Below are 18,890 nucleotides of genomic sequence, written 5' to 3'. Positions count from 1 at the left end.
TTGACAAAAACCCAAATAATGCCCGCTAATTGGCATAGGTACGTACACTTGACTCTTAAACCAACACGGGGATTGTGGGTGCCAATCGACTGCAATTTAATTCAAAACATTCCTAGTATAACTTATAGTCTGCCTCCATATCTGTGGTTCCTTCTGTATGCCTACTTCAGCATCTGTGGATTCAGCCAACGGAAGATTATGTAGCACTATAGAACTTAGTGCTGAAACCATCCACCTAGACATGAATGTGAGCAGTTCAAACTTGTGTTGCTTGAGGGTCAACTGTATTTACATCCCTGTTTTAGGTCGTTTCCTAAATTCATCTTCATATCCAGTGGCAAAAGCCTGCAGCCTCATACTCTTCATGCAACTGCGTGCTTTATACATTATTTTGGAAAGATGAGGAGTAGAAATTAATGTTACTGTCATTTTTCTCTTTGGCATTCCTTTATCTCTCTGCTTCTGAAACCCAAGTGGCTCAGTGAAATGGAGACTCGGAAAGCAGGCAGCCCTGGGTCTGAATAGTTCTCCTCAGGGTCAGAACACAGCCTGGGGCCGCTGTGATAGACAGGCCTAGGAAGATTGTGTGATAAAGCTTTCAGAAATGCTGGGAGACCGTGAATCAGCAGACTATCCAGGAGGAAAGCCCATGGAGTTTTGTTGTTTTGTTTTGTTCTTTTAATTGCTTATTTCCGCTTCACTCCCAGAGCAGACATTAACACTGCTGAGATATGGCCCAGGTATCTGTAGTTTTTTTAATCATCTGGGTGATTCTGAAATCATCCTTGATCCAAATGTGCAGCCGGGTTGAAAATCAACTTTTCTAGATACTCTGTACATTCTGGCTTCTATTCCTCTTTCGTCTCTGCATCCTTCTTTCCAGATCACAGAGAAATCCTCTCCTTACCTTATATGTCATAGCTTTTCCATAGACTGTTTACCTGAGTTTTAACTTCTTCCCTCACTGGAATTGCTTCAGTCCAGAGTATTTTACATCTTTCGCTCTTTTTTTTTTTAACTGATTTACTTTTTTTTTTAATTTATTTGGGGTTTACTATAGCTGCTTGATTTCATTTTGCTAGCACAGTAGCTGGCATATACTAAGCATTTTGAAAAATATTAGCTGCCTGTTTCCTTTAGGTTGGAAAAGTTTAACTTCTAATCACAACAGGGTGTTAAAGCTGGTCCCTTGAAGGCAAAATAAACACACATAGGGAAGTTACAAACACTCCAGACTCTTAAAGAGCGCTCATATTCACCTTCTTCTGTATAGAATAGTCAATTCTCCATCAAAGAAGTAATAAAAAAAATTGTGGCTGGCCATGTGCTGGGCATGTTGAAAGCCCGTGACATCTCTGAACTCGTTTAATCTTCCCAACTACCAAAAGATGTAGGGCCTATTTTGATCGACATTTTACAGATGAGTAAACTGAGGCACATGGAGTCAGAGATTACAACTAGACAGGGATTGAGAAATAAGGTGCTTGTCTCCCAAACCAGTGCCTTCATCACTCTATTATATATAATCTTATTTCAGTACTTGCAGTTACATTCTATCAAGGCACCACAATCACTGAGTTAGTGGACAATGAATTATCACTCCTAGGGGAAATACAGGGTTAGGTTCTTGAGAGCCTCTGCTGCTGCTGCTGCTGCTGCTGCTGCTAAGTCGCTTCAGACATGTCCAACTCTGTGCGACCCCATAGATGGCCGCCCACCAGGCTCCGCCGTCCCTGGGATTCTCCAGGCAAGAACACTGGAGTGGGTTCCCATTTCCTTCTCCAATGCATGAAAGTGAAAAGTGAAAGTGAAGTCGCTCAGTCATGTCCGACTCTTCGCGACCCCATGGACTGCAGCCTACCAGGCTCCTCCATCCATGGGATTTTCCAGGCAAGAGTACTGGAGTGGGGTGGCATTGCCTTCTCCATTGAGAGAGCCTCTAGTTGTAACATTTTCATCAACCAAATACTATACAGCCTTGCTTCATCTGTGTGTGTGTGTTTCTGTTTAAAGACATCTTATTTAACTTACATTGCTGGTTTGTCGACAGTAAAATCATGGCCGACAGCACTATAACCCATGCTGAGAGAAGTTTATCTAATCTGTACTTTCTCCATAAGGCACGTCACAGCCTTCTTGCACTTAGGAACGCTAGACAGCACTTCAGCACCAGGCTTTCTAAAGAGCAAAATCACTAAATGAAAAGCACAAAAATGCAAACACACACACACAAAGTGGCAGTAAACAGACCTCAACCAGGACACTTGTTTACAGTCTGAGATCTGAAACAAGCAGGCAGAGCTCGCCTGGTCTGACCTCAGCTGGGAACGCGCACGTCGGATGATTCAAACTTTTCACTACTTTGCGCATGGCCCGTGCTGCCGCACCGAGAGTACTGAGTGATTGGAAGGTGACAAAAAATGTCAGCGAGCAGGTGAATTTGTAAATGTGCAGTCCATGAATAATGGGAATCAATGAACTTGAAATGCCCGGTGAAGGAAAGGAGATTCTCAAACTCCTCACATTCTTCCAATCCCATCTAAAGATCTCTTCCTGACCGGACTGTCTCCCTGCAAGAGGCCAGAGGGAATCAGGGTAACTGGTATTTCCTGCCCACCACGCTTCTAGGCACTTCAAGTGCCATGCGCTTTGCTAAGGGCTCAGAGAAATACTGTGATATAAGATCAGCTTTCTGTTCAGACTAGAGCTCAGGGGTTCCTCCCATTAGAAATCCAAGAAGCTTCTGGAGGCCTCTCAGGTTTTGTCAGGTAACTGAAGAAAATACCTTCTCATTGTAACTAAATTGACTCTTGCAGTCAAATTAGAATGCAAGATTATAATGCACTTCTCTCTCTGAAGTGCCTGAAATAGTCCAGCAGAAACAGAAGGTCTTCAAAAAAAAAAAAGTCAAACTACCAGCTTCCCAGGTGGCTCAGTGGGTAAAGAACCCACCTGCAATGCATAAGACGTAAAAGACGTAAGTTCAATCACTGGGTCAAAAAGATCCCTTGGAGAAGGAAATGGCAACCCACTCCAGTATTCTTGCCTAGGACATCCCATGGACAGAAGAGCCTGACGGCTAAAGGTCTATGCGGTCGCAAAGAACAACTCAGCAACCAAAACAACAAAAACAGCCTTTAAAATCAAGTACATTTCTGACAATGTTGTACAGCGAAAGTTATGCCAAAAAAAAAAAACTAACACTCAAAAAAACATCAAGCAAAATGAATCATGGACGGATCTATGACTGTTAAAAAAAAAGAGTGTTTTTGTTGACAAAGTGGGAAATTATAGTCAGCTCTATATGGGTAGTGTAAGTTCATGTGGATATAGGCTCCTGAAACGTAGACCGCCAGAAGACAACATACAAGGCTGCACTTTCTGTCACCTCCTTGACAAATCCACATGCAGAAGACTGTGGCCCTGGGATTGCAGCCATCCATGCAGTAAGGCTCCTGGCTGCTCTGTGCTAACACTGATGTGTGAACTGCTAAGAATATAAACACACGTTTTATTTCATCTATGCCCCTGGTGAACTTACACACTTTGGAACAAGTGTGTAGTTAGCCAAATGAATGAATGAATGAATAATCTGCCGGACCAATTTCACTAAGTGAAATTTTTGTCCTGAATTTTTGTTAAGCATCTCTCCTTAGAGACAAGAAACAAAAATCATTCTTGAAACTTTCACTGTTGTTAATGCCACTTTTAACGTCATGACTGGGTTATTAAGGCATATTCTTACACCACTGGCCTTCCTAGGCTAGGGAGGAATTCTGCTGAACCCTGTTCCAAATTTTATTAAAATAACAGACAACACAGGTCAATAAAGAAATAAACCAGAAAAGATGGAAGGAAAAATCTGGGACTACACAGATGGAGTGTCTAAAACAGAAAAGAGAGAAAGAAAGCTGGATAGTGGAAAAGAAGCCAAGAAATGTTTAAAGGGAAGAACGTTAGAAAATAGAGCAAAGAAACAAAATAGAAGGGACTATTAACACAAAGATCAGTGGAGGAAAGAGAAAGGATGCCAATGAACAAATGACTACTTCTAACATTATTTGGTTGCAGGGAATCAAACGAGAATTATCTTTTACTTTCAGGGTCTTAAAAGAAATTCCAAGTCTTTATGTGAGAGAAGTGAGTCGTGAATTGATTTGCCAAGAAAACTGCCCAGGAAGTAGTGCCTCGCAGGCACACACAAGACAGCTTGCGTCCCTGCACCCACCACCGTTGGGGACAAGGGGACAGAGGGATGCAATCTAGACAGAACCTCAACTACAGAGAGGGAACCTCTGGGACAGGCAGCTCTGTAGAGGCCAAGCTGAAGCTGTGACTCTGAACATGAAACCCTCATGGGTTTCTGGCTCCTCTTGGAGGTGATACTTTGGGGGAACCTTCAAAAAGAAGGACCCCCATGTGAATTTTTTGAGGGCTCATCGGGAAATGTCTAGTTCTGAAATTTTCTTAATTAAGTTTCATTGAACCACCCTAATTTTCTCAAGCCTAAACCACAGGAGTTTCAGAAAGCAGAAAATGACAAGACGGAGTTGCCTACTACCTCCTGAAAGATGACATATTTGATTCAAGGAGAAGATGTTATGGGAACAAACTAAGAGTGCACCATGTTCCCCTAAAAGGTTCAGGAGAGAAACACAGAAAGAAAGCAATCCAGGCTTGTTTGGATTGTTCTTTTTGAATTTCTGTATGGCAATGAGAGGCACTTAACAGATTTAGGATATCCGTGTCATTGACAGTATTATTATGGAATATTTTGACTATGTGTCTAAATTATATCACCACAGAAAAGAGCAAAGTACATTAAAAATGCTTGATTTCTATCTGGATAGATATCTCCAGGCTACATAATAGACATTCAGAAACACTGCCTACCCAAACTGACATCAGCACCTCATTGCTGCTAACCCACCATCATCATTACCATCCCCTCCTTCCTTTGCCAATGCCACCATCATCGTGGCTTCCACCATCACACCACCATATCACTATTTAAGAATCTCAGAACCTCAGTAAATCGAAACGATCGAACTCAAGTTTGTGTAAGATTTATTTTGCATAATATTAAACACTGATTTTGATTAAAATCCTTAGTCTTCCTCATTAAGCCAGGTGCAAAATAATGTTTGACTACAGAATTGTGAAATAATTTTCTTCTAGCATTGAGATCTAAGTCACTGAGAGTTTACAATGGATTAGGCATTATTTTTTTTTAAGTCTGCAGTATTTTGTTTAAGCTTTATAATCATCCTAAATGAAGAGAATTTTATTGTCTCGTTTTTTAAAAAAAGGGAGAAACTGAGGACTGGGCAATTTGGTTGAGCTCTCATAGGTGGCTCACTGTCGAGCTGGGACTGGGTGCCTCGCAGTCTGAGTCCAGAGTCATTGCACTTAGCTACTACACCTTACTAAATAACTCTCCTTTCATTCAATCATTCTTGATGCCTGTGGAGTCAATCCTAGTCTTTCTGATTAACTTATCACTTTGTTAAAATAGATAAAATTTTGTCAGTTGGGACCAAAATAGTTGCCTTTCTAGCCTTTGTATTTTTAACAGGGTCTAAACATATACACATAATTAAAACTGTTGTTGATTTATGTAAAACATCTCCCCCCTCATAATTCCTACTAATATTCTCGAAGATGAGAACTCGGCATTCGTTTCTTCTCTCATGAGGTCAAGAATATCGTAAAGGTGTTTGCAGTCACCTCCAGCCCAGTTCAATCCTCAGATTTCAGACGACACTGTGAGAATATGTTTTAGAGAGAGAGTATGGGAAGCTCAGACACACTTCTTAAAAACTGACCTTACAGGTTAACTCATCAGCAGAGTTTAAAATATAAAATAAAACTACTCGATGATTTTGGTGAACTGCCTCCTTTCCATAAAATTCTTTACACTTTCACTTTAGCTGGTTTGTGTTCAAGTGGCTGAATTCTGGGGACTTACATAGCACTTTCTTTGGAGTATGAATTTTGGTTCTAAACAGTTACGGCATTCTGTTTTCCTTTCTTCGATATGCAAACTGGGGCTTGGAATTAAACAAAATAAGCAATTTGCTTTTACCCATTCAATGTAACCTAAAGAAGAAGGGAACATACTTAGCCCGCTGCCTTCTCTACTGGGTCCTTCTAAAGTTACATTAAAAATAATACTGAAGTCATTGGAAGGATTTAGATTTATTATTTTTTTGCTGAGTACACATTTTAGAAAAAATATAATTCATCTACTTCCTTATATAAAACTATTTTCACATAATCAGGGTTTTGACTTTTTTAAAAATGTATGTATAAGATAAAAGTTCTTTATGAAAACCCAGACTGCAAACAAATGTTGCAGATGGTAATAAAGATTTTATTTAAATTTGGCTTCCACAGAAAATGAGTTTATATTATCATCAATCTATATTTGTAGTGAAACTCCTGACCATTTAAGTCAGTTCTTCCCTACAGTATTTTTTTAGCTTATAAAACACAAGAACAAATATTAACATGTGAATAAAGTCGCTTATATAGCTTATGCATTGCTTTTGCATATACTAGCTCGCTTGACAAAAGTACTACTATCTTAGCCTTATTGAAAAGTTTGATATCTTTGGTAGTTTTTCCTGTATCTACGGTTCTTGCCACGGTCAGTTTCTTACCCCTGTATTTCATATCCTTAAAATTTATAAGAAACCAAAATGCTGAACCTGAATTTTCCTAAATTATGAATTTTACATCTTAAATACATTCACAAAAGCAATTCAGAGATCCAAATTAGCTGAGTGTGAGAAAGAAGACTAGAATAAGTGACAATTATCTTTCAGGGGGCTTTCTACCAAACATGTACAAGCCACATAGAGTAGGTGAAAATGAAATGGGGTTTTAAGATGTGATCCTGTTTCAATCCAAAATATATTCATTCTTGAAGCAATACGTGGCTCTTAAACTGTTCGCAGACCCACACAATCAGGTACACAGTAACAATTTAAATAACTGAAAAAAAGTAAGACCAGGAAAAAAGGGAGCTAAGATATCACCTAACTACAAAGAAAGAATTACTGAAAACTTGCAACTTAACCATTCAAACCTCTCTCTAGAAGTGAGCCTTGCTTAAAGTTGAAAAATAGTTCAAATGTTCACCGATGCACAAACTAGGCACTGAAAATATGCATACACCCAGAAGACAAATTTCTAGGGCTTTGGCTTTGATGTAGAAGTTTGGATATTGGTCAATTTTTTGGAAAAGAGGGCAATATTTCACCTCTAAGAATACTCAGTGATAAGACTGACACCAGCATGGAGTGTTATACACCTCATTTGAATTTTTAAAACATAGTGGATATAATTAATTTTCTTCTTCAGTTTTATTCAAACCTTCTAAGATGTTTAAACATGCTAAGGAACCCAGGATAAGGTAACTCACACTCGCCTTCATCAAGAAATTTTAGCTAAGACATATTTTGCAGGTCACAGCTTGCCTCTTTACAAATTTATTCCCTTTCAATAACAATTTGTTGGGATATATAACCATCTTTCTCCCATTACTATATGCCCAGGGCAGTCTTATCTGTTACATGTCTTCATACATAGATATGGCTGCGTATTATGGCCAACAGAAGAAAGCACCCATAGCATCTTAATGATAAAATGATGTGAACGCCACATAAATTCTTTGAACATCCCAGTGGGACATTTAGCTGGACAATCCACACAATAGCATTTTACAAATGGAAAAGTTAAGAATAAAGTTAAGTAATAAAGGGTAACCTAACTGACCTAAAGTCACCAGCTGATTTGTAAGCAAAAAATAAAACAGAAACAATCAAAACTGTTTTCTGGTTTGTGTCTATAAAACAACCAGGCACTTACCTGAACTTTTTGTTTTCTACTGACCATAACATTTTAGGTCAGTAGCTTTCAAACTTCTTTACCTCAAGCCAGAATAAGAAATACATTTTAATCACATCCAGCACACATAAGCATGGATAATTAAAATAAATTGTCAGGAAACAAAATCTGCTCTTATTAGATATTACCCACTTGAGTATTTTCTATTTTTTAAATATTTTATTCCTTTAAAAAAATGTTCTAGACTCACTAAACTAATTTCATGATCCTCTGGATCATGACAAGCCATCTAAAAGCACTTGCTTTCGGCCCCCAAACTTTTGATAACTACTGAAGAAAACTAAGGGTTCCTGAAAGAATCTAATCAGCTCTTTTCTTTTTACCCAGTCATTCAAACAGTAAAATTGAGAGGGGGAAAAATATTAAGTAACATCTGTCTATTTAAAATAATTCCGTTTGATAGTCTTCTTTTCCTCCCTGGGTAATAAAAGGCAAAATTCAAACATTAAAAAAAGGATGTTATGGAAAATAAATGTCAAAGGAAAAAATTATTCTGAAAATGAATTTCCATCTGGAATCCCATACGTACTGAGTTTTTTACCTTTATTATTTTTGAAAGTTCCCTTTTTCTTTTTTTAAAAGTACCAGAATATTATCTAACGCAAAAAGTTTAAGATGGGGCATATTATAGGGATAGTATTTGCCACTGGGATGATGAACAATTTTGAATAAAATGTGATCCCCTCTTCATTTGACCATGCTCACTTTGTAATTACTGGCAAGGCAGTAAATAATCCACTGAGAAGCAGTCTCATTAGTCCCCATTGAAATTCAGTGGCATTAATTTGCAATAAAAGAACTGAAAATTAAATGGAAAAGAAAATAGTTTCTGGAGTCTACCACGAGGTTATGGAACTCACATCATATCAATGCCTTCCTTCACATCAAGGAGTTTAAAAGGTGTGAATCAGACTTAATCATTAGATTTTGTTCTAACACTTAAAAAAAAAAAAAGGCAGAATAAATTCTTTTTCATTTCCCATTTTAACCCTGAATTAAAACAAGTTAAATGAATTTGACAGACGCCAACTTGTGAAAGTTTGTTCATCCTAGTGAGTCTTCTATGGAATAACTCAGGCTGGACCTGCCTGGCTGTGGGGTGTTCTAAAATCTTTTCAGAGGCTAAAGGATGGGAGTGTGCTCAGATAGCCCATGATCTCCCCTTCAAATTCTCTGGGGCCACTTGGCACCTTCCTCCTGCTGCTTCTACTATAAATATCTCTGGAAATAGAACACTGAATGGAAAATCATCCCAGCTTGCAATACAGAAGGGTCTGGGTTAAGGATGAAATGCAGGTCCAGACACCAGTGTACAATCAGACAGTGCCTAACTCAACGCCCAGCCACGTGGGCGCCCTGAGGTCTCTCAAACCCACTCCGTGGCACCCCTGTCCAGCAGCACCTAGAGCACTGGTATTCCCCAGGACCCCCTGCCTAAGCCCTTTTGGAGTCCACCAGGAAGAGAAGGGAGAAATTGTCAAAGGGAAAATGAGAGCAAGAAGGGAGAAGGAAAGTGTCATCTCTACGAAAAAGAAAAAAAAAAAAAGAAGACACAAAACATTTGCCTCTAAGTCACAAAAACGTCCCTGTGTGCCCTGAGCTACCATCTGCTTCTTCCCCTGAAGGAAAAGCACAGAACCGGGCTGAACTCGGGCACAGCACTCCCGGGGGCATTCTGTGCCCCGTAGGCCAGAAATGAAACTTAGCTGGAAGCAAAGTATTTCAAAACACTCGTGCTTCGATGTGGCATGTTTCAAACTCACAGGACACATAAATCTCGGGATGTCAGAAGTCTTCTGCCAGCACTGGGCTCTGACACGGACTCAGTCCGGGTAACTCAGAAATCAGAAAACTCCTTAAGACCCATCCAACTCTAGGGTCTTCTGAGGGGCGCGTTTCAGCCCCGCAGCCCTCCTAGGTGGGACGGGGAGAAAGACGTGCCAGGAATCGCTCCCCGAGGAAATCACCTTTGCCACCCCCATCCTCATCATTATCAGAGCGTGCATATTTCCAACCCGAAAGTCGAGGAGCAGGGAAATTTGGCACGCACCGTAAAACAAAATTGTTAAATACTACTACTAATATAAATAAATAACACTGAGCTCAGCGAGTCCCAAACACCTCCAGCCTTAAGTACCAAAGCGGGACCTTTTCTGGGGACTCAAAGCACCTTATGTGTGTTGGCTCTGGGGTGTCCCCCTCCCCAACTAAAAAAACCTCTGCTTTGCACGGTTTTCCAATATTTGTTTAGTTAGGAAGCACATGGGGTTTCAGATTTGCGTATCAAGCAGACATGGGGGCGGGTGGGGGGGGAGCGGTGGAGAAGAAAAAAAAATTAAAATTAAAAAAAAATTTTTTTTTGGTTACGCTGCTGGGCCAGAGAACTAGACTCTCGAGAACACGAGATGCACCCGTGACCCCAGGCCGGGCGGCGCGCTAGCCCTCGGGTCGCGCGGCCCCGGCTCGGGCTGCGGCTGCGGCCGGGCGCCCAGCCCCGCGGCCTGCGGGCCCCGCTCCCTCCGCGCCGCGCGGCCCCTCGCCCCCGCTCCCTCCCGCCGCCCCGCGCGCGGCGACCACCCCGACGGGGCGCGGCGGGCGGCGCGGGTTACCTGTAGTAGGCGGGAGGGCCGGCTTCGCGCACCGCATAGCCGCTCGGCTCGTTCTCCAGGTAATAGGGCACCTGTTGGCCGTGCGGGTGCAGGAAGGGCGAGAGGGGCTGCGGCGGCGGGTGCAGCAGCACCAGCGGGCTCGGAGACACGCTGTTGAGCGGCGGGAAGGCCCCCAGGCCGTTGGCGCCGAACGCCGCCGCCTCGGACCCGGGGCCGTAGGGGAGGCCCGACTGGCCGTAGACGGGCGCGGAGGCGGCGGCCGCGGCGTTGAAGTCGTAGGCGGCGCCCTCGGGGTAGTTGTACACGGCGGGCTTGCTGCTGTCCACGTACATCTCGCCCAGGGGCCGCTCCAGGGGGATCTTGAGCTGCGGGCGGTTCAGGGGCTCCAGCTCGTTGGCTTGGATCTGGTGCAGCAGGGCCATGCCGGACGCTTTGGTGTGTAGGGTCATGGTCATGGTGAGCGGCCGCGGGCCGGCGCAGACCGTCTCCCCCCGCGGCAGAGGGCTCAGCAGCCGGCCGGCCACCTGGAAGAAGAGCACAGCCCGCGGTTAGAGGCGGCGCAGCGCATGTCCCGCCGCGACGCGAGCGCCGGCCGGGCCCGGGGGAGCCGGCCCCGTCCCGAGGAGCGCGGCGGCCGCCGGACGCGAGCAAGTGCAGCCCTGCGCGAGCGCGCTCTGCCAACTCGCGGGCTCGGGTCTCCAACTTTAAGTACAGCTCTCCCGAGCTCATAGGCATGACAAAGGTGCTGGCCCCCGGCCAGGGGCTGCTGCCTGGCCCTGACGTTGCCTTCAACATCACTCCAGGCGCGCAACTCGTTTTGGAGAGATCCCAAAGAGCAGCTTCCCTGAACTTTACTTTACTTGCCGCTGCTGGATAGAGGCTGGATTTCACGGCAGGAGGGCGGGGGCGCCGAGGGATCTCCTAAAGGTGGCCCGGAGAAGACGGGTTTCAAACCAACTCGGAAGACTCATCCCGGGGCCAGCTTTCTCTAACGCGCTACCTTATGTGCCCCGTGCCAGGCTCCAATCTATCTCTGTTTGTCTCCCGTGCTGTTTGATTCACGCTCCTCGTTGGCTGGAAATACGTAGTGTGTACATAGAATGACCCTGGGGAGGACCACTCTGTAACCGAGATACGGTAGATAGAGTGGGGTGTGCGGTTGCCGATGCAGACAGCTATATTTAGCAGCTGCAGAGACTGATCGCAGGCGTCCGGGGAAAGGGGGCGGAGATTCAAGGTGTGCGTATAGGAAGAGCCGAGTTTTGCCTTCAGGAGAGTGCTACCTGACCTCAGTTTCCCTCGTCTAAAAAATTCTCCCTAAGTGGTCGCCTCCAGCAGCGATCTTCCGAGATTTTCCCAGCCCGCCTTGTCTGTGTTGGACCACAGTACTGTACTTGTGTCCATTAGGAATTCTAATGTGAATGACGATTTACCAAAACCTTTCTGTTAGGAGGACATAGGTCTTCATGCTTTCCACGGACTATGCAACCAGAACTTAAGAAAACTGAATATGAAATGTGACCCTTCCATAAAAAAAAACAAAACCTGAGGTCATTAACCACATCTTTAGCAATTATGTTGCACTGATGGTCTCAGCAACCAATTTTAAAATCAGCAACAAATTTTGAAAGTCAGTGATGCCTTTCTGTTCCTTTGTACTCCGATTGGACCTTCTTGGTTCACTTGGACTAGGATATGCAGATTCAAATATCCAGATTGAAAAAGAAAGAGGAAAAAGTTTGGTACTGAATTAAAAGTTAAACCTGCTCAAATACATTATATATGTATATAATATATTAGAATAAATAATATAATATATAATATATATAATGTGTGTATATAAATATATATTTAAAATTATGATAAATACATTGTGTACCTATAATCATGGACAGTTTATACTTTTTAATAAACTTCCTTGTCCCCAGTCTAATGAACTCTGATACAACTGATACTTGGTTTTAATTGCTATCCCAAACACTTGACAGAATACCTGACAAAATTTCCATGTCATATATAAATGCCAAAGATGCTATCACTGATAGTAATACCTGGGGATATCTTTATACTAGTAAGTACATGGCTACCTAATTCTTATAAGAACAGACAGAGCATTTGGGGATAATATGTAGATATAGCTGATTTACTATGAAGCCAAAACTGAGCTCAGCATCCATAACTAGAATTATAAGCAAAGAAAGGGTTAAAAACACATTAGGTGAATCACAGATATTTCTCTTTATGGCCAGCAACCATTACTTTCCAAAGCAATCTTTTTACAGATGACTTCGTTTCCGTAAATCACACTTTCAATTTTCAAACATCTTAAGGAAAAAAAACCATGCACAAGCACTTCAGAGGACTCTGAAAAATCTGAACCTGCCGAATTCTGTGTAAATTACACAAAGAACCCTACGGGTCCTGAAAGCAGAAGGAGATGCACACACAAACCCAGGGAAAACAGCAAATCCTTATCTCCCTGCTCAGATACAGACACTGGTCAGAAAGGTGAGCTGCTTTCTCAAAATGCTAAAGCTGCAAAGAGAAATCAAAATAGTCCTACCCTGCTGGATCAAGAGCGCCTTTCCAGAAATGTTCCATGGGCTTGTAGAAGTCAAGGGCTGAGACAGTGAGAGGGAAGGGAAGAATGTGCTCCCGTGTGCCTGTGGCTCCGGGTGTGAGCAAGGCAGAGCGTGTGGGGATGTGTTTGCATGTGGGATGGCAGGGAATCGGGAAGCAGCCAGTAGGCAGGGCACTTGGCAGCCCCTCCCGGCAGACAGAGCAGCTGGGCTGCCGCACAGAGCTGGATGAATGGCAGTGGAGAGTGAGGAGAGGCTTGCTGTCTGCTCACAGGGAGCGGGGTGGCACACTCAAGTCAGTGCTATTGGATGGAGCCAACACTCCCAAGCCTTTCTGCTCCTTCTCCCTGGAGCCTAGAAAGTGTGCCGTGTTTTCTGCTGCCATCCGAGGCAAGAGGGAAAGCAGGCTTGCTGGAAATCATAGGCTTATGGTTAAAATAGAATGCCAGTCAAAAGTGCGTGGATATCAAGTTTACAAAATGTGACACGGGCGGTTTTTCCTGAAGAATATAATTTACCAATAAAAGCCTTCTGGGATCCACTTGGATCCGATGCCTCCGATGCCTTGCTGGCCCCAGCCCACCCTGTCCTTCCTCACCATCCCCCTGCCTCTGAACAGACACACTGTTGCCGTGCCTCCCATTGCACCAGGAAACCAGACTTTGGAATAAATGTTTTGGCATTCTAGGGATGTGTTTCCAACTGAAATGTAATATTCCTCCACCTCGTTAACCAAACCCACAAACCTTTCCACGAATAGCTCAGTTGACTGCTTTCAGTAAACATGAAAAAAATATATCATTAAAATCCCAGAGTAGGAAGATAAGACAAAGGTAGGTGCCTTTGTTTGGCACTGATTTTAGGCTTTCTGGTTGTAGAGGCATTGACCATGGGTAGAGGATCTGTTTCCCAATGATGCCCACATACAGCCTCCAGGTTCTCAACGTTTCTCTTGACCATGGTACCAACACACAAAGAAAGTGTTCCTAGTGGCCCTTACCCAGTGTCTAAGGACATGTGATGCCTACTGGAGCCTTTGTTGCCAGACATTAGTCACTGCTTTGGGTATTAAATGGTTCTAATCACAATGCCAGGAGTGGCCAGTCTCTCGCCCTGGTACCTCATGCAGTTAGTGAGAGATTTATGAGTAGCTCTTAAGACCAGTACAAAGAAAGAAGTAAAAAGTTATTTTTTAAAAAGTTACCAAAATGTTAATAATGTCATAATGCAAATAGTATTTTGTGCTTTGAAAGTCCCAAAATATTGCAGTATTAGAGCACAGAACCCTTTGTTGTTGATGGCTGTGAGTATTAACTCCTCCTTTAGGTCAACTGTGGCCATGCATGTACTAGGCCAGTCCCAAATAAAACAAGAATGTGCAAAGAATGGAGAGGAAAGGGAAAGAAGGGGGAGGAAGGAGAGGAAAAAAGGGAAGGAAGAAAGGAGGGAAAGAGGGAGGAAAGGAACTTTGCAACTGTTCTCCTTGAACACAGGAAGGATAAGAAGTCTCATTATCTCTTCACAGACTTTGATTATTCTATAACTAACCATCAAAGTTAGTCCCAGATGTCCGATACAGTCAGTTTTCCAGAACACTCTCTTGCCCATATTCTCTTCCTATTCCTGGTAAGAATCATCACCCAGGCTTGATGACGGTGGGTGGGAAAGGACAGCGAACCTTGCCAGTTTTCTTCTAGTGCTTCTGGCAAACAACTTTACAGCCTGGTTCCCTCCTCTACCCTCCCCAGCTGCACAGGCTCACACTCCCCTCCTTGACTTCCTGGCGTTTGCTGGGGAATTAGGGTCAAGTCTATTTCTGTAGCTCCCCATCAAGAGCATCTCCAGACTACTTTGCCAACAGTCTCTTGGGCATTGCCTGCTCGTTGAAAATGTGAGTTATCATTCTCCCTTCCCCTGGACATGGGGCTCCTCTCCAACCCCCCAGTCTGTGACTAGCATCATTATCCCTGCAGTCACCCAGGGCACTCCTGTAGGCTTTCTGTAGCCTTTGGCACGCCTAAGCATTCTAGCTTTGCCATTTATCCCTTCCCCCGACACTCCTGTGCCCCTCCTGCATTACCTCACCTGGCAAAAGGATCTCTTAGGGACATCTGCCCCCGCACACTTCTTCCTAGATCCTGCTGCTTTATATTTTGTTTTTACAGCTTTGAGACCCATTTTCTCATCAGCTCCATTCTTCACCCAGATCACAGCTTCCTCCAGAGTTCAGGCCTCCCTTTCTTCCCATAATATCTTGTCTAGTGTACCTCCCCCTCATGTGTAACCTGTGCTTCATTCAAACGAAAAAAAAAACAATTGAGCCTCCAAGCACTCAAAGCTTTCCTGATGACATCCCCTCTGCCTAGAACCCCGCTTGGCTGGCTTGTCAGGGGAAGGTCTTTTTTAAAGTTCAGCCCAAATGCTATCACAACAAAAGTGCCTTCTTTTATTCTTTATTCAAAGGTAATTTCCTCTCCTCTGAACACCAGTGATATTTCTCATGCATGTGTTACATTCTTCCTTGTGTTAATATATACATTATATATCCCCTTCTGCTCAGAAGTTCCTTGAGGACAAGGTCTGCAATGAGGTATTTGGGAATTTTCTGAGTCCCTAGCACTGTGCCTCGTCATACTGGGTCACCAAATATTGGCTAATTTATTCATCCAGATACTTAAAAGGATAAAATAATATTATACTTATCTGGATAAACCCTCTCTTAAAAGCTATTTCCATGTAACGTTCTACCATCTTCAAACTGTTTTTCCTAAATGATTATCTTGGTATACTCATACTGACTGAGGCCATAAAGTCAAAATTTAAATTCATACAATCTTGAGGATTAAGCCTGCAATTCTTGGCAGCATAATTCACGAGAAAGCTCTGAATTTTTAGTTCGTAGCCAGATAATACTGTGACCAAACAAAGTTTCTTCTCTAGCTCCATTAAAAGCTTTTTACATTTACAAAAACATTATTCCTCCAACAGAAACATGAAAGAAAATAAATGTGGAAATATTTCCAAAATAGCTTCCACTCCTAGAAATGGTTCCTTCAGTCTGAGATGTGGAGCTCCAGCTCTGTTCAAACTGATCATTATTTTGATGATAAAAATGCTCTGTTTGGGAGGTTTTTCTGCACATTTATTTGACACCATTTATTTTTCTCTAAAGTAGAAGAAAAAGAATTTCCTGTTAGGTTTCCGCCTTTAAAAATGGTTCATACTATTTAAGGACTTTTGATTAGCTCCTAAATTTTTTTTTTCAACTGACATTTGATTTTTGTCTTATGAGGTAAATTTGATATGCAGGGAAATGCACATATCTTGTGTGTACAAGCTTGAGTTTGGACATGTGCACATGACAACTGTCTCAATGAAATCATACAGTATTTCCATTACTCAAGAAATTTCACTTGATGCCCTGTTCTAGCCAACATGCAACCCCTCCAGGCAACCACTGCTATGATTGCTATCATCATAGATTTATTTTGCCTTCTGGACCATGACTTCTTTCATGTTGGAGCACATAATATACCCCGTTTCCATCCACGGGCACAACAGTGCGATGCTGGGCACACAGCATTGTAAGGGCATCAAGGCACATAGCTATCCTCTCAGTCAGACCCCTCTCCCTGGGGTCAGCTCCCTCAAGACCCCAGAATTTTACTTACACTCTATTCAGGGACCTTTTTCACTAAAACAGACTTTCCTTGATCAGGTGTTACATAAGCCTGCCAAGATACGAGTTAATGATGAGGAGCCAAATGAAATCAGGATTCTTTACCATGTTCTTAAACAGCCCATCTAAATTATTTTTTAATTTAATAATTTTTAAGCCTAGAATCAGATCCCAAATCCTAATTCTCATAAAAGTCAGGACCTCAGATGCAATTCCCTGTCTTTCTACCCAGAACTCAATGGGCTAGTTTGGATTTTTGGTTGTCAGGCAGAATGGCTGCTCTTTATTGTGAATCAATGAGTGGTTCAGATTTAATTCACCAGCTTAAAAGAATTTAGTAATTTTTCATGTTACATTTTTTAGATAACTGTTAATGTAATTTAACTACAAGAGATGTAGCATAAGACAGTTGAGAAGGTACTTTCTCTATAAGTGCTATGAGTGATGAAAGAATTCCAATTATTTCAATTATTATTACACTGCGCCCCTCTCCCTCCCTTTATCTATTGTTTACTTGAGGAATCTCATTGCCAGAGTAGGGTATTACTTCTCTGTGGAGAGCAATATTCAGATTGTGCTTAAATTCAAGTTGATTCAAATAGTAACATGCGCTGTTAAGGAGGACCTTTATAGACACACACACACACATCAAGTAATCAACCAGAAACCTGGCAAAATTTCAGAATCAGCCTTAGTCAAGTGGTTTTTTAAAAGGGGGGTGATTTTTGCATTTTAAATCTTTTCAGGTCTTCCTTCCTATTTTGTTACCACACTCATCTGGATAACCAGCTCCCTCAGGACCTAGGATCCCAGGCTACCCATGCTAACCAGTGGACTCTCTCCCCCATCTCCCAAGACCCTCAGTTACAATCTGACTGTCTCAAAGGAGTGATATATTTATTGAACATGCCAAAGAAGAATTCATTTATTCAGTTCACTCAAAAAAATACTGATTACCTACTATTTACCAGGACCATTGCTAGATGTTGGGTCCTGTCTTAGACAGCTCAGGCTGCCGTAACAAAAGACCATAGACCTTATGGCTTAAACAACAGGAGTCAATTTTCGCACGGGGCTGGTCACCAGAAGTCCAATATCAGAATGCCACCTTCATCGAGTCTATTGAAGACCTACTTTCTGGCTTTCAGACAGGGGCCTTCTCCCTGTGTTCACCCCTGGTGGGCAGAGCTCTCTCTTCTCAGAAGGCCACAGTCCTGTTGGATGAGGGTTCCACCCATGACCTCATTTAACCTTAATTACTCCCTGAAGATTCTGTCTCTAGATACCATCACGGGGGAGGTTAGGGCTTCACCATATGAATGTAGGGAAGACACCATTAAGTCCACAGGCACCACCCAAACATAAACAACAAATGTCTGTGCCTTCAAAGAGCTTACTTCTAGGGCCTTTCTATTTAGTCCTGCTGTAACGGGCCCTTCCTACTCAGCCTCCCATAGGAGAATCCCTGCCTCTGTCTGCCCACAGTTGTTGGTATTCTTCTGGGTTCAGCTCCAGGCCCCTTGGCCCCTCTATACTTCTCCCTTTCGAGGGTCTCCACCATTCCCAGGGTTCTAAGTTTCACCTGTACATTGAAGCCTTTAAAATAGAAATCTCCAACCAAAAGGTCTCTGCTGGCCAGGAGCCATTCCAGATACCTCTTAGACATTTTTACTTGCATGTTCATTCATTCAATAAAGACTTCTTAAGCACCTACTATGCGCTCACCATTTGCAACTCACTTTGTTCAAAATTACTGTTTCTTTTCCCCAGACCTACTCCTCCCTCTGTTTCCTATCTCAGCAGACAGCATTGCTATTCATGTAATTGTGCAAGCCACAACCATCCAGCCTTCAGCCTTGACCTGCCTGTGTTTAATCGCTCACAAATCTTTTTTTATTTCTGTCTCCTTGATCTCTTTTGAGTCAATTGCATTTTCTTGCCGTTATTATTTTCAGGCCACTATCTTCTCTCCCAAGATATGCCTCCAGACTTTTTCTTCCACTGTCCATTCACCATACTATGGAAAGAGTAATCTATCTCGAGAGCAATGGAACTTGAATTATTATTATTCTTTCTCCAGAGTTGTCTCCCACAGATATTCTGCTCCTGCCA

The 18,890-nt window shown here is 42.8% G+C and overlaps 1 protein-coding gene across 2 annotated transcripts in view; it reads right to left on the bottom strand.

The window, feature by feature from the left end:
• ESR1 (estrogen receptor 1) overlaps positions 1-11,656 on the bottom strand; it is a 281,593-nt gene extending 269,937 nt beyond the window's left edge. For both annotated transcript variants that reach the window (XM_052645661.1, XM_052645662.1), the window contains exons 1-2: positions 11,521-11,656; positions 10,521-11,044 (exon numbers count right to left, since the gene is read on the bottom strand). In XM_052645661.1, the coding sequence (XP_052501621.1) occupies positions 10,521-10,975 (455 nt within the window). In that variant the 5' untranslated portion in view covers positions 10,976-11,044; positions 11,521-11,656. The remainder of the gene's footprint in view (positions 1-10,520; positions 11,045-11,520) is intronic.
• Between the last annotated feature and the right edge of the window lie 7,234 nt (positions 11,657-18,890).

Source organism: Budorcas taxicolor, chromosome 9 (genome assembly GCF_023091745.1).
Source record: "Budorcas taxicolor isolate Tak-1 chromosome 9, Takin1.1, whole genome shotgun sequence".
Classification (NCBI taxonomy): Eukaryota; Metazoa; Chordata; class Mammalia; order Artiodactyla; family Bovidae; genus Budorcas; species Budorcas taxicolor.
This window is presented reverse-complemented; position numbering and strand designations above follow the sequence as displayed.